The sequence below is a fragment of the Paramormyrops kingsleyae genome, chromosome 10 (genome assembly GCF_048594095.1).
Source record: "Paramormyrops kingsleyae isolate MSU_618 chromosome 10, PKINGS_0.4, whole genome shotgun sequence".
In the NCBI taxonomy this organism is placed as follows: domain Eukaryota; kingdom Metazoa; phylum Chordata; class Actinopteri; order Osteoglossiformes; family Mormyridae; genus Paramormyrops; species Paramormyrops kingsleyae.
Window position 1 is genome coordinate 15,586,741 of NC_132806.1, and position 16,660 is coordinate 15,603,400.

Sequence of the window (16,660 nt, forward strand, 5' to 3'; positions counted from 1 at the left end):
TCTGTGTTCAGTATGCCTCACCTTCCTGAGCTCTCAATGCACTGGCTTCCTTGCCTTGAAGTGCTGCTGGTCATCTTGTCACCACATAGTTTTTTTTTGGTAAAATCATGCAAATCTAACAACATCCTTGGCACTGTTTGCCCTCCTCATAGCGCCCCCATCTATGACAAAGTAAAACTGGCAGGCAAGTCGATGCCCCCTCAGAAATTGGTGCCCCGCATCACTTAGCTGTTCTGTGGTGGCACTGCAGAGAGTCTCGGACGTGAGCCGGCTGGTGTCGCCGTCTCGGACGTGAGCCGGTCGGTGTCGCCGTCTCGGACGTGAGCCGGTCGGTGTCGCCGGTCGGTGTCGCCGTCTCGGACGTGAGCCGGTCGGTGTCGCCGTCTCGGACGGTGCACGCTGCGGTGTGCTCAGATCAGCCGGCGGCTGCCTGTGTTGCATACAGTAGGGATTCCCAACCTTTTGATGTGAACTGGTTTACGTCGTACAAAAATGTGATGGACCAGTAAAGCAGCTGGGGGGCACTGGTGGATCAACCAGCGATTTTTCAAAAGTTTCATCTTTCAGATGTGAACAAAACTAAAAAAAAAATTAGTTTCACTCATTTCTCAATTTACGGGTAAGCATGTGAGTAAAGGGTCTGGCTCTTCCATGCTCCCCGTTAATGAAGGGCTTCTTTCTTGCTTTATGGGTCTTTAGTCCTGCTTCTAGGAGCCTGTTATGAATTGAACTTCACACCACTTAATGTTTCCCATTCTCTTTGAAGGTCACTTGATGTCAACCTCCTATTCAAGTGTAATTGTCGAATAAGTTGACAGTCATTAGAAAGTTCCTTCCGCCCTCTACCTGGCTGATTTTTGGTTACTGCCAGTGTCTCCTGCTTCACCTTGTGCTTGTGTACTGCTGTTTTTGAGTTGAACCCTGAGATTCACTGGTCATGTCTCCAGCTATGTATTTACATACCCTATTATGCAATGTGAACATTTTTATTTTTACCGTGGCTGTATCTAAGTCAGCTGCTGATGCCCTGTATTGTAAAGAGATTTGTTAACCAGACGCCACAGACTATTTCAGGCCAAAAACCTTAAAACAAAGCAACCCCCCCCACCCCCATTATATAACTATCTGACACATTGCCAGATGTTGATGCTTTGATCTTCATAAATGTGGGGAATGTGGTTGTTTGCAGAAGTTTTTTCTTTTGTGCATTTAATCATTCTGGGTGCAGGGGTGGGAGGGCTGTGGGAAGCAGTGAGACAGCGCTGCTACGAGCTTCATTTGGGTTAAAATGCAGAGGAACTAAACATTTAAAACTAACCCTAAAAGCAGAAGTACTCCGCAAGTAAAACGACTGGATATGAGCTAGAATGGAAGCTGAAGCAGATTTCAGGATATAAAATGGTTCACATGGAAATACAAGCAAGCCGTTTTTTTTATTTTTATTTTTTGGAAATACATAAAGTTATAGCATTAGTACAGTGATTTTAGTTATTCGAATAATGAATAAATGCTACAATTCATGCTTTACCAGAATGTTTTCAAATACAGCAGTGTTTCCCAAACCGGTCCTCAAGGACGCACAGACAGTCCATGTTTTTGCAGTAGGGAGCTTGGAGGGAAAAAAACGAAGACCGGCTATGGGTCCCCAAGGACCGGATGGGGAAACACTGATACACAGGCAATTCTCGACTAACGTAAGTGATCCATTCCACAAACCCTTATGCAAGTCAAATTTTACACAAGTCAGATTTACCTTCCCATACCACTGAAGACCGCTTATAGCAAAAAACGTGCAAACCAAAAATATACTGCCGATATGTACTAGAGAACACCTATTAAATAAATGAAAAGTTACAGTGTAAATTTGCTTATAGATAAATGCCGTCTTCTTATATTAGTGCTTCCGAAAAACTAGATATCTCCAATATTTTCTGGGTACGTCCGGATTTACTTTTTAAAACTGAGAGCTACCTGTAGTTGTAGTAGTAGAGCTTTATTGTCATCTCAACCATATACATTAAAGTACACAGTAATGTATATGCCGACATGACAAGCATAAGAATAATAGTTGCTTAATTTGATGTTTTGTTTCTTTTTTTTAGTTCATCTTATAAAAAATAACACTATACAGCAGGAGTAGCAGGAAGCGGAGAATGGTCGCAGAAAGCCTGCTCACGCAAATTAATTTATTTTCAAAGCAGTGCTTGGTGGCACAGTCTCCCATTTACATCATATCATGTATTACAGCCCCAAACAGTTAATAGAGTAGTATGTTACACAGAGGATAATAAAGGCATCTGCAGTTAATACCAATTGGTCTGAATTAATAAAGGGGGGATATGGGTACACAGGTTTAAAAATGTCAATATGAATTTTAGTCCAATGGACTGTAGTTCGTCCAGATGAAAGTGGCATTTCTAGAAGTGCTGACCCGTTACGAAAATGAATAGCAGTGGACCGAAGCGACCCAGCCCTGCAAATCGGCCAACGGCTCGGTTCAGCGCAGCTAAAGTTTTTCTTCGAATACCGTCCTCAGACCAACTGTGCTCAGGGTGCAGAGCACCGGTTTGAAAGTTTTGATGAAGCAAGTCCTCCGCTTCTTCAGCCTGGGCAGCACACAGGGCCGAAAGCCACCCTCGGGATGGGAAGCGGTTGCATTAACGAGGGCTGAGGCGTTCTGGGTGAAACGGAACATGAAGGCACAGGGTTCCGTGTCAGAACAGAACATGAAAGCACCACAGAAGTTTAAGTCCGATACCGTCCCCTTTTAAGAGGCAAACGAGAAGGTCCAGGGTTGGAGGGAATGTCAACACAGACACACGCACAGGCTCATGCATGAGGAAGGATGCTGAAGATGCTTTTGGGGTAGAGAGTAAGGTAAGTGAACTCAACGGCGGCAGCCTCAGGTGACCTTGAAGAGCCCAAAGTAGTGATTGACAGTGTTCAAAAGGGTGAATTTAGCGCCAGTGGTGACCTTGAGCTCATCCCCCTTCTCCAGATGCAGTAAGCCCGACACTTGGCACGGCTTCATGTAGTGGAATGCATGGGAGCCTGAGGAGGGCGTGGTTCCGTAGCCTTCCTTACACTGGAGCACCTTCACTTTGCCCACCGACACCTCCAGCTTCACGTAGGGGCTCTGGTTCTCGTTGAAGTGCACCTGGGGTGGGCAAGGCGACAGACCACTAAATCACTGACAACCTTTAATCTGTGTACAGTCCACATTGGTTTATGTCCCAAGAGATCAGTTGCGTAGATGTATAGTCATGCATTGCTTAAAGGGGATGAGTTCTGAGAAATGTGCCATTAGGCCAGTGGTTCTCAATCCTGTTCCTGGCGCCCCACCTGCCAGAATGTTTTTATTCCAACCCTACCTTAATCGGGCTTATATGGTCCTTAATAGGCTAAAGCTGGTTACAGACCGAACGCGGCAGGCGCTGTGCTCGCCGCGGGGCTTCTGCGCAAAGAGTAGGCGTGGTTTTCAAAACTCTCTCCTGTCATTTCGCCTCGCGGTCAGTAGCGACGATGTATATTTCGCATTCAAAAAGACTCTACGCTTGTGTGATATAGCTCTGGGAACTCAGACACGGACAATATAAGTCTTTCCTCCATTTCGATTTCTGTGCCCGGTTCGGTGCCTTGTTTCTATTGATCGCGCGACAATGCGTCATAGCGCGCAGCGGTCAAAGTTCAACAAAGTTCATCTTTGACCACAGCGCTGGCACAAGCTCCCCGAGCGGCGCGTAGTGTACGCCGCATTCAGTCTGAAACCGGCTTTAGCCTATTAAGGACCATATAAGCATGATTAAGGTAGGGTTGGAATGAAAACATTCTGGCAGGTGGGGCACCAGGAACAGGATTGAGAACCACTGCATTAGGCGATTTCACTGTTGTGCAAACATCTTAGTGTTTATACACAAAGCTAGACTGTATAGCCTACTCTGGAAGTACAATTATAAATCACCCTCTAATAACTCTAGTTAAGCCACTTAGAATAAATCTCCAGACCTCTCAGTTGGTCAGCAAAGTTCTCTCTTTTATTCGAGGAATCCAGCAAAGCACTCCTGTCACACGCTGGCACCAGGTACCAAAGACCCCGAGCACAATGAGCAACCAGTTGATAGACCATAATTCTCAATTCCAGATTGATTGATTGTTTGTGATTGGTCACAAAACACCAACAAACCAAGCTCAAACGTATAACAAACACAATTCTCTTTGTACTACCATATAACATACTGCGTATGACCTATTGTGACGACTTCATAACTGCAACTCCCTGTGCACCAGTTGGAGTAGCTTCAAACCCCTTCCTGCAGGTGGCTTCCTCAGCTTCTCCACTGCCCGTCTCTCCAAGGTCTTCAGAGCCTGTGAACCCGACTACATGCAGGCCACCGCGAGAGAAGGACACGCAGTAATCAAAACAATCTCTTCTTGCCTAAGACATAACAGACCTAATATGCCTCCCCTCCAGGACCTACCGATTTTCTTTCCACACTACTGCACACCTGGGCTTTTATAGAAGTAAAAAGAGAACACTCTAAAATGATAAAATGTACAATATAGTAAATACAGAAAACAGTAACATTGTTGTTTACAGTCAACTCCGGAAAAACTGGCACCCTTCATGGAAAATCGCAAAAATTAATATTTAAAAGGAACCACACATGCAATGAGCAATATTTTGTGCTTAAACAACTGGGTAAGCCACTTTTTTGTCAAACAGGCTTTTGTAACAAAATAAAGTTTTCCTTTTGTAACGCAAATTTTCAAAATAAGGCAGATTCCAAAAATAATGAGGTCCCCCAAAATGTCAGTGTTTGGTGCGGCCTCATCTGGCGAGAATGACAGCACTCAGCCTCTTATTGTAGTGTTTATCAAAGCCGCAGAACACAACTCTTACATGCAGAATATTCCCAAAGATGTCTTGGGGTGCCTCTTGTGAGGGCCATTGCAAAACCTTAATTCTCTGTTTCTGCAGCCAATACTTTTGGTTGATTTTGGCGTTTGCTTTGGATCATTGCCCCAGTCACAGGCCAGTTTCAGCCTTCTTGCAGAAGCAGACACATTTTCGGCTAAAATGTTCTGATATTTAATGGAACTCATTATGCCACTGACTTTAGCAGAAGCCCGTGGACCACTGGCAGCAAACCAGCCCCAAAGCATGAAAATGCCACCACTACATTTCACTGTGGGTAACAGGTGCCCTGTACAGTTCCCCTTTTCTGGCAAGCATGGCAATGGTGGGCTTGCCCAAAAAGCTCAATTTTTGTCTCATCATAACACATGATTCCAGTTGTATATCCAGTGATGCTTGGTGAAGTTGAGATGCTGGCATTTGTGTGTCGGATTCAGGAGAGGCTTCTGTCGTGCCACTCGTCCATAAAGCTTCTGGTCATGGAGGTGTCTTCTCACAGTTGACTTTGAAACAGTGAATCGCCAAGATTCAACTAAACTTTCCAGTCATGAAACTGATCTTTGGGCTCCTCTTTGCCTCTCTCATTATCCTCCACACTGTACGTGGGGGCAATATGTAGAAGTGTCCCCTTCCTGGCATGTTTTCAACAGTTCCATGACTTTTCAAACTTCTTTATTATGGCCCTGATTGTGCTTACTAGTAATTTTAATTGAATACCTATTTTTTTGTAGCCATTCCCCGATCTATGCAGCTCAACAACTTTTTTCCCTCATTTGCATTGAGAGCTCTCAATTGGTTTTGCCCATGTTGATGGATGACAAAATGATTTTACCTGTTTTCTCATATTTATACCCCAGAAAATGGTCGTAGACAACAGTTCCTAGACACCAAAAGTTCCTACACCCTAAAAGCAACATCAAGAAACTTTTTCCCCCCAAAGATGCAAATTTATTGCAGAGTTATTTATTCTTCAAGGGTACCCATTATATTGCCACATATTGAGATAAACTACTCAAAAGATATAACAACATTTTTGCAGGAATTATTTTTATTAAATCAACAATTTCTCCAAACATTTAAGGAGCATTAGAATCATTGTATGCATTATCTATATTATATTAATGGTTTTGTTCACTTTTTTGAGGGGTGCCAATATTTCTGGAGTTGACAGTATTATCAAGTATTAGGTACTGTACACAGCTGTGTGTGCTATACTTTTATATGACTAGCTTTGTACTTGGTTTGTTAACATCAGCATCACCACAAAAATGTGAATAATGTGTTGCTCTATAATGTCACTAGGCGACAGGAATTTTTCAGATCCATTATAATTTTACGGGACCACTGTCATATATGCGGACCGTTATTGACTGAAACTGTGTTATGCGGTGCATGACTGTACAGTAGCTTGTCTTCCTGTAGGCCAGTGTTGTGTATTCCCTACAGGTTTAAGGTCCTGTAGCCCAATTGTGTGTGTGTGTGTTTGTGTCTCTGTTAGTTTCATAGATATACTCTAGGATTAGAGCTCCTATAGGCCAACTTTGCAGAAATACTGTAGGTTTAAGTTCCTATAGGCCAGTGTTGTAGATACACTGTAGGATTGAGTTCCTATAGGCCAGTTTTGTAGATATACTGTACGTTTGTTTCTGTAGCGCAGTTGTGCAGATATACTGAAGGAATGTGTTCCTGTAATCCATCTGTGTAGATGTACTGTATGTTAAGGGTGGATCGGTACACAAAATTCACAGTTTGGTACAAACCTCAGTTTTTGGCTTCATGGCTCAATGCATTTTTGGTACAGCACGGAAAACAGAATTTGTTTTATTATTTAATTATTTGTTATTAGGGTTTATAAGGGCCAGAAACTTTCCATGAGAAGTTAAGTTGAGGAATTTTGGAAATATTGAACTCCACGGAACTCCTTGCGAGCTGTCAGATATAGCAAAGAAAGCGAACTGTATGAATAATACAACATAGAATATGACTTATAAGCAGTACGATTTGATGCAGATGCTTATTTTGGGATGTTCTTACATACACATAATTACAAGCACTTGGATACACAATAATATCACTATTAGTCCCATATAGAAGTTTTTCCCAGTTATAGGTTAATCTGCAATTTTGCAAATTTCCAGTTTATTCCCATTAATTCCCATGGAAAGTTTCCAACTTTGAAAATTGCCAAAATTTTGCAACCCTATTTATTATTAAAACTGCAAATACAAACACAATTAGGAACAGCTATAAACCAAAAGCAATGTGTCTGCCAATATCCTTGAATGACAAAACCTAAGAGATGCTTATTTGCACATTGTAAAAGTTATACAAGTTAAGATACAAAAATAAGACCGCATCATAACAATCATAATGAACTAAAATTCCATCTAAATCCCACGTTGTCCAATACTGAGTATGGTCATATATCTGTAGTGATAAACACCCCCACAGCTGTAGTTTTTTCCCAGCCTGGTCTGAATTTCCTGGAAAGAGTGCCGTAAATACCATGGGATTCGACCTTACTCTGGTCATACACACACTTGGATGATGTCATCTCAAATGTGTTACCAGGTTTGATGTGGTTTCAGCGGCCTAACAGAGTGGGATATACGAGTAACAGAGCCGATAATCTTCTGGTCTTATCAACTACTCTCTCTGCAGTACTTGTGCAGTTTACTGGGAGACCAACGTTCCCATGAGGCTGATTATAACAGACTGTATCCAGCATCAGTTGCAACTAACTCAGTCACAATTAGCATCATGCTTTTTTGTGTTGAACATTTACTTGTAAATTTAGATTATACCTGTGTCAAGAAATATATTGTTTAACTGTGTGTTCTGAAACAAAAATGATGCAACCAAACAGCACACAATGAATAGGTGTACCGTTACAGCTATACTGTAGCTGTAGGTTTGTGTTCCTGTAGCCCAGTTTACAGATATATGTTAAGTTTGTGTTACTGTAGCCTGTGTTTGCCCTGATGTCCTTTAACAGCTGCCTGCTTTATCACTGTGTGGTCAGAATGTTGTACAATCACCCCTTCAGATTCATGAAATTGACACTCACAGTTTTGGTTATACCCGAGTTGGCCATGAACAATCAAATGGAAATATTCTTGGTGCTTGCTGAAAGATCGTAGAAACTCACAGCCGATGCATAAACCAAAGACTGTGGGAGTGACAGCAGTAACTGCAAAGGCATGGTAACCCTTAAATTATAACCGAGACTGTGGGACTGACAGCAGTAACTGATCAGAAGTTGACTTGAAGGTTCTGACAGAGACTTGAACGTGCAGTAGATCAACAACATAAGATGGGACAAGCCCATTTAAGGCTCTGAAGACGAAAAGTAAAACCTTATATGTGAACCTAAAATTGATGGGAAGCTGATGTACAGAAGCCAGAACTGGTGAGTTACAATATTTTTTCTTAGTGTTAGTCACTAATCCTGCAGCAGCGTCACTCCGTAGAAGCTGGAGTCACCACTGCCTGACTGCCTATGTATCAGGTTCTATGTATAATGCATTACAGTAGTCCATGCGTGAAAAGATAAAATCATGAATAAGGGCGTAGTCACACTTGGCCCACTTGCCTTATACCGTGCTTGAACACGATTGCCCCCCCCACACCCCCATCAGATGGATCCTTCAAAAGCTCAGCATATCCCAAGATTCACTGCGCCAAGGTAAAGTGGGTGTGTCCCAGCTAAATGATAGGAGCGGCACTTTGTGACTGAAGGGGAGGGGCGGGAACAGCTGGTGACACAAGCAGGAAATTATCCATAGGCCAGACCATCCCTTTTCTCAAAGCTTTCCATTCGGCCTTCGAGGAATGCAGCCTACAAAGACTACATCTCCTTAGACCGCATCCTTCAAAAGATGCAGAACCTGAATTCGGACACAGCCATAGGAAGAAAAGTGCTACCGCGCAACAGAATTTAATTCATGATTAATATCCTTGTTATGTGGCTTATTTAGAGTAATTTTGGGCATGATAAACATACAGATTTATCAAGTAGGCGGCGCAGTGTTTTTCATTTATTCGTGCTGTACGACATTTTACCAAATATGGTTTGTGCAGACTAGTGTTGCACAGGATACTGCACAGGATACTGGTAATGAAAAGGTACCATAGTACCTCAAAAGTTCTTCGCGTCGGTATTACATTTCTTTAGTACCTGTACTAATTAGACTATTACAGATATTGCTAACGCTACATATTGCTAACGCTAACTGAACCATGGACTCAATATGTTTGAACCACTGCCGAAACGCCATATGTCAGAATAGCAAGCATGCTATAACACTAAAACATCAGCTAGTTAAACAGGATCTCCCTAGCGTCAAGCCAGTGATTTTTGTAAGGTATCATAGGTCTTAGAACACAGCAAACAGGCTATGTTAACAACATCAAACTAGCACCTGCATCTACAGGTTATTATACCATGCTGTGTTTTAAGCAGTTAAATAATCAAGCATAATGAGCTGTGTGGGGTTTTTAAATATTTATTGAGGAGATGAACGGAAGAAAGCAGCAGATACTGCTGTAACCTTTATGGGTACTTATGTTACCTGTTTGCTATTTTTTTAAGTGGAGAATAATGATGTCAAATTTGATCACGGAAGAAACATATTTTACAGTTTTGTGTGCTTGTGTGTTTTTTTCCCCATTCATCAGTGCAGCAGTCTCTCCCCCCCCCAGCCCCCAATACTCTCCTTACACGCAGTGCTCCACCCCTGTCGCGGGCATTTTTAATAACGATAAATTGGAAGTACACAGCAATCAGGGTGGATATACCCTTTATGAATTTAATAGAACGTCTTACCATTCTCCTTGTAACTGAATGAATGAAAGCAATCGTAATGGGATGCTTGGTAATATTAGTGTACGTGCTGGAGTAGAATTGTTTGTTAAAATTTTAAAAGTACCAATTTAAATGTATTTAAAATAAATGTCTCCTGAAAATCAATGGATGGATGGATTCGCTGCTCTATTGAAGGTAAGGAGGTCAGTATAAGGGGTTGGGGGGGTGGCGTGTCTCACCTGGCAGTACAAGAAATAGACCCCCCTCCTCTCCACTCTGAAGGTGCCTTCCTGGGGGTCATAACTCACAGCCTTGGTGGAGTTCAGCCGTTCCTCAGTCCAGCCCTTGATGACTCCTTCTGTTCCCACTACAACGCCCAAAAAAAGGGAAGAAGATGCAGAGAGATTCAGTGATGTACCACCTGAAAAAATCACGCATTAATAAGTAACCTTTAAAACAATACTTTTAGGAATTATCTTACCTTCTACAATGGCTTGGTCTTTAACTTGTACAAACAGACAAAGATAGTGAATCAGGTTAGAACATGAAGAAGCACCTCTGTATTTTATCATAAAATAAAGATTTGGAGAAAGGGCATTTGTTTAAACTAACTTTCAAAATGAGAAGCCAAATCCTGATTTTTCTTCTTTCTCCTTCCACTTCCGGAATCTTTGGGGGGGAAAAAAGAACGAAAAGTGGAAAAAATGTTGAGAAGGCAGGCAGAGCTTTTCTTTTTAAATATTTACCTCAAGAAAACTTCAAGAAATCCCACACAAGGTAGAAAAAAACAGAGGCTGGACATCTGCACTATCATATCCGCGTGCATATTTCAGGATCTGGCTTTTGCTGAGAGATTAAGTCTACAATCTGATAAACATTTTGAAAAATGACTTTCTTCAGTGTTCCAGTGGAAAATCTGTAAGCATCAAAGGGACTGAATGAGTGGGAAAAGAATGGCTACTAAAACATAATTTGGTAATGCTTCATGATGCATTCATAGAACATTCAGTGCACTTTCATGATGCATTCATAGAACATTTAGAACACCATTATGCATTCCGTATTCAGTATTCCATTCCAAACTCTTTTAATGAACAAAAAATTACTGCTTTAATATACATTAATGACATATGATTATACAATTATAATGTATGTTATTAATAAATATTTCAGTTGTCGTGTACATATTATATACATATTACAAGCAAAGAGCAATAGCAGCAGAGCGTTTAGAAAGGGCATTAAGGTGGTGCAACTGTGCCAGGCCCTTGCCCCAGTGCCGTGACTGATCACCGCCCTTAAATGCCCGTGGTGCTGATGCGTACATCGGGAGATCACCGGGATCCCGTTCTATCCGCCAACTCTAAAAATAAAAAGGGGCTCCCTCATGTCTCACTGCTGAATCAGCAAGCTGCAGGACCTCAAGCGTTTCTTTCCAGTTTTACAGCAGCAGTTACACACACGTTTTTTTTATTCTGCACTACATTCCAACTACCGTTTGACGCTCCCTCCTAAGTAATGACATTTAAACACACTCAAAAAGGTGTGGAAACAAGCGTTCTGCTCAGCGGGCGTGAAAGTATATTCGGGTTTGGAAGTAGCCACCGGAAACAATTAGAAGTGCCCTTTGCATGTGTAAAATAGTTACTTAGCTTCATATGTGAAGTGTTTCCATGCACCCCAACTTCACACAAGAAAAACTGCACACAGAATGATGTACTTAATGCTCCCTGTGTAATTCTGATAGAGCAATGGAAAGAAAATCAGAGAATGTTCTTTGGAATTGGGGGGGGGGGGGCATTACTCTCTGGCAAAAGTAGGTATTATTTATTTCTGTCACTAAGGTCACTGGCCCTTAGCAACGTTTATGGTTACAGTTAAAAAAAAAACAAAAACAAAACCTAAACAAAATTATTTCTGGTTCAGCTCCCAGTGCCTCCCAGAAAACATCTATAATTTGTGAATCTCAATCTGCCTCTGCCCGCTCCTCCTCACTGCAAATAGCAGTGTGCCTGTCTATTTGTGTTCAGAAACCACTCACTCTGAACACGGAACAGCCAATGCAAAGCAAAGGCAATCAGCCACCAGTCTCAGTTTCTGAAACGCTCTCCCCCTCAAACTTCGATAGCTTTGCATCTGCACACAACACTTGGATCTGAAATTGGTGGGAAATTTTAAGAATGCAATTTTCTGGCAGGAACCACCTGTATGACGGTGGTAAGAGAATGATCGGAGTATAGGCACAGCTTTCAAGGATAAGAATAAGCTTCAGTGGATCACTGGCATTAAAACCTATGTCCCAGGAGGGCCCCCTAAACTGAGACTCCGAAAAAGGCCCAAACAGGACCCCTCAGCTGAGACCATGAGGAAAGACCTAGACAGGGCCCTGAAGGCACTGAGACTGACAGATCACAAGACTTCATGTCACAATCATGAGTTGCTGTGGAAACCTATCAATCACATGCTTCACTGGTATGAAGATTCCATAAATATTCAGTACAGGCTAAACTGTCAGGGTAAATGAATATGTCACATGCATGTGTGGTTAGGTAAGTTATGATGAGGAAAAAAGAAACTCATTGTAATGTGTCTTCAGCTTTAACACGGATGAGACCAGGAAGATATTCCAGTGTTTCCTTAAGACTGCAGCACATCGGTTTCAAATATGCTGACAGTAAGTAAAGCAGACAGAGAACATCCTGTAATCTGTGGCATTTACAAACATGGTGGGACAGACCCCTGGGAGTCACTGACTTTGAATACCCTTGTTCCTTCTCTCCACCTGTTCCTCCCTCATCTGCACGTACCTCCTCTTGCTCCTCGGTGCTCCTTACCTGCGTGCTCCTCCATCCCTTCCATTCTACACATTTCCTCCTAACCATTTCCTCACCTTCTCTGCACTAAACATTTTTCCAAAATATCCTCATCTCCCAGTACCTGTCCGTCCCAACTTGTTGAGCGCGTCTCTCTTGACCCTCTGGTAGTCCATCTTAAGTTGCTTTTCCAGCAGAAGGTTCACAATGGCCTCTCGCTGGGCGTTTACCTGGAAGAAGAGAGGGAGAAATGGAGGAAGCAGTAAGGGTGCCAGGAAACTGTCATGCGTTTATAAACTTGCAAGAAAAGGGCAAAACTCACATGATGTTGTTTTGTTTTTTGCAAAACTGCTTCATTCTCTAGATGACTACAGACATGAACAGACTGACACTTTTTTTAAACCACAATTTTCTATTGCTTTGCATTCCTGAAGTCATGTGGGGGTGGATGCAGTGGGGAGTGGGGGAGGCAGAGCCAAAGGCAAAAAAAATCTTATAAAAAGCTGGTCACAATTATGGACACTTGTGTTTGTCTGCGTGGTGTGCTGACCTGCAAGACTTAAACCCATAACACAATCAGATTTAATCTTAGGAAACGAGTCAGACCAGTTTACTCATTATGATTTATTTTCAGCCTACAGCTGTAGCATTTGACATTACTTAACACCAGCTTGGCACGACCTACCCGATACCTTATAAAACTTCAATGGCGGACTGATATCAAAGAAGGCAGAGCAGTTCATTTGGATGGACTGTCAATTTCACTTGAAAATACAACCACAATGAACCAGTAAAAAACTTCAAAGTATCAACTTGTAACATTGTGGGCAAACCAATTAAAACTAGTATGAAATACCAGGGTTTTTACCTAACCCATTCATTTATTGGAAATTAACATCTGGCCAATTGATCAACAAGACCGATCACCAAGAATAACCATTTTCCCTCCATTTCGATCCTCCAATCACAAAAATCCCAGCTACAAAGAACCCGCCTAGCCACATGATTGGCAGTTTGCAGGATTATCCCGAGGATCATCACCATATCTCTGCCAGCAGTTAATCATCTGAAAACCCCAAGCATGTCTTTCTACTCAGACACTCAGATCGGATTGGTCACACCACACAATAGGAAGTAGATGCACAAGTTTGTCATGGGGCTAATGACACCTTTGAATGAGTCAGGTAGCTGAGATGTGATGGAACAGCTGCGCTCGCAAAAAGCCCAGAACACTTTGTCACGTCTGGCTGGAAGGAAGCCATAGCTGAAAAATAAATCTCAAAGCCGATATGAAGCTAGCAAAGCACATAAATGATTATACAGAAACAGCAAGGACATGTGGTCTGTTAAAAATAAAAACTTCAGAGCTTAATTCCCAGCCTTGAGGCCTTCAAACCGAGCAGTGCTGTACCAGATACTGTGCCAACAAGTAAAGATTTGGAGGGAAAACATTATGTTGCTATTTTACTTCTTCATATTGCATTATTTCACTGTGCTGGTTGTGTGACACAACCAGCACATGTGCTCATAGGAAACAATCAGAAGATAATATCAAGATGAAACCACTCCTTTAGTCCGTTACAGTGGTCGCATTTTTACAGTTTACAGGCTAGTATTTAAGAACAGTAATCAATGGCCTGAATTACTTAGCAAGAACATCTGAACATACAATGCAATATACTCAGCATCTTCACCACAGACCTTTAGCTTAGTTCATAATGGAAAAAAGCCGTCGCAGCACCTGACAATATTATATAGCACATGCATGCCGTGCTTCAAAACTGCAATAGGCTAAAGTGTCCGCACTAGCTATAGATCTCCTTAAAACTAAAATGGGAACGAAATTTAACAGCCGTCGAACAGTAGCGGTGTCCAGGCCGAGCAATAAGACTATTCACGGGTCCGGCGCATGTGTCGGACCGCTGCTAACCGCACATGGACCAAATCACAGGCCAAAGTGGAACACATCGGCACTTTATATCGGTGCCATCAGACAAAACTATCTTCATAACCGTATGACCACAGGTCGCTGGAATCGCTGACCAACCCCAGCGAACTTTCTTGTAAACGCAATACACAAAAGTGATTGCAACAGTGACTGACGCAGGCAAATTAAAAAGTCCACAAAACAACTGCCTCCTACTGCTGTTGTTAGTAATAATAATAATGATATAAATTATAATAATAATAATTATTATTATTCTTCTTATTACTACTACTAACAACAGCAGTAGTACGCAGTTGTTTTGTGGACGATTATAATAATAATAAGAAGAATTGACTTACTTGTTCGAGATGATATTGCAGACTTTTGAAAGACAGAGACAGGCTCCTGGTCTGTCCCCATGCCCACGCCGTAAACGCGACGCTGCCAACCGCCAGCATTAAAGCGAGCACAGCCGCGCAGGTCCACACGGACCGCAGCTGACGCATCTGCCGCCTGTCCTGCATAATCCGCCGCATATTCATGCTCGGCTACGCCAGTTACCCAGCTAATTGTGCGCTTTGGTTTCCTTCATTTTAGAGGACTGCATTAACTTTCAGGCGTTCTTAAGGTATGATCAGTTTTAATTTTTGACCTTTAACTTTTTTTGCAACTTCGGTTTATATCCCGTTCGACTTATTTGCAAAAGCTGATATTGTCTCTAAAATCGCAACAGGAAAAGGTGCCCTGCATTACAGTCTTCGGATATTTATTTCGTGCTTTCGCAGAAGACCAGGTTTTCTGATCAGCATGTGAAATTATGAGCACGGGATGAAACAAAAAAAAAAACTACTCGTTGCAGGCTGTCTGCCAAGTCAAGTCGTCTGCTCCGCCTTTAGTCTCTTTTTTCTCAGGTTGAATGGCCAGCTGTGCTCTGTGGTCGTCAGGTTCAGCGACGGGCTGATCCGGAATCTGGTGCTTTGGACTGAGACCACCACATTTTACAAGCTGTCCTCCCTGAACTACGCCGTGTAAAAAAGCCCGCTGACCCCTTGTATTTCCATCGAGCTGCACCCGGCTCGGCCCGGCCCCTTCGCATAAAAAATAGTCAGTGGCGTAGTAATTGTGGAAAGGACTGCATGTTAAAACAGGAATTACGGAAAGTAACGCGCCGTGCATAGCTGTGTTATTAGTGGCAGTAATTTCCCATGAAATGCCCGACTAAGATTTATAGCTGTATACGACGATTACCACGTTGCAGTACAAATTAGATCATATATAAACGACGTTTATATTCTGGTTGATTATTATATTACACATTATGTAATCCCATCTTATATGTGCACATTCATTCATTCGTTTTATTTCACCGTTTGTCATAAAAATTTATCTTGAAACATTGTATTGTCCATTATGCAAACCGCAGCAATATTTAAGTTGCATGCAGGTTCTTTCCTGTTGTCAGTAAATATAGTATACGAATAACAGGCCGAATTAAAACCACATATGTGAATGAATATTTGCATAGTATGGTTACAAAGTTCAGAACTTTATTGTGAACGTGTCACAGATTCAGTTTAAAATACTAATACACAGATCTATAATTCGAGACTATCAGTGAGCTAATATATATATAGGCCTAGGCCACAGAAAGGCTTGGTCATCGCAATCCGAAAGTAAGCAAGCAATGGGGGGTGCGGCCTGAAAGTACAAACTTCACCACCGTGCGCGCGCTAATTGAATAGCCTGTTTACGAGCAGGCCGACAAACATTCTCTATTAAACTAACGCAAATCATATATGCGATTGATTGTAAAGCTATTGTTTTAAAATGCAAAAGAAGACATGGTCTCCATCAATTGGAAAAGCATTTGACATCCGAGTGGATAAAGCCAAAATTGGTCTAACACATCTCAAACAACCCCAGCGCATGACAAATACCTTTGTGTTTTCGGTAAATTTATCTATTTTTGTTACCCAACAAATTGTAGAATTTATAACTCATAACTTTAATCACTATTTAAGCATTGGTTATTTAAATGCTTCATAGTGCTTAATATTTTATGTAAGCCTATGCATTTAAAATATTTAAAGTTTTTACAAAACATGTGCTTCTTACGCCTTACGTTTTTAACTTGTTTTTGATTGTCCGGATGGTCAGTTAACGGCAATTCTGGGCGTTATTTACCTACGTGCACAACTTCA

At 41.9% G+C, this 16,660-nt stretch overlaps 1 protein-coding gene across 2 annotated transcripts; it reads right to left on the reverse strand.

Moving 5' to 3' along the window:
• Positions 1-1,424: 1,424 nt before the first annotated feature.
• Positions 1,425-16,492, reverse strand: tnfsf12 (TNF superfamily member 12). Of its 2 annotated transcripts, none has more exons than XM_023832480.2 (6): positions 14,819-15,662; positions 12,657-12,762; positions 10,332-10,388; positions 10,201-10,224; positions 9,959-10,086; positions 1,425-3,157 (listed from the first exon to the last, which is right to left on the reverse strand). In XM_023832480.2, exons 1-6 carry the CDS (start codon positions 14,999-15,001, stop codon positions 2,903-2,905), a joined length of 753 nt encoding a protein of 250 aa, XP_023688248.1. In that variant the 5' UTR covers positions 15,002-15,662; the 3' UTR covers positions 1,425-2,902. The 2 variants fall into 2 exon arrangements, with proteins under 2 accessions (XP_023688248.1, XP_072573488.1); XM_072717387.1 differs by lacking the exon at positions 1,425-3,157 and adding an exon at positions 4,013-4,377 and having other exon boundaries at positions 14,819-16,492.
• Positions 16,493-16,660: the final 168 nt, after the last annotated feature.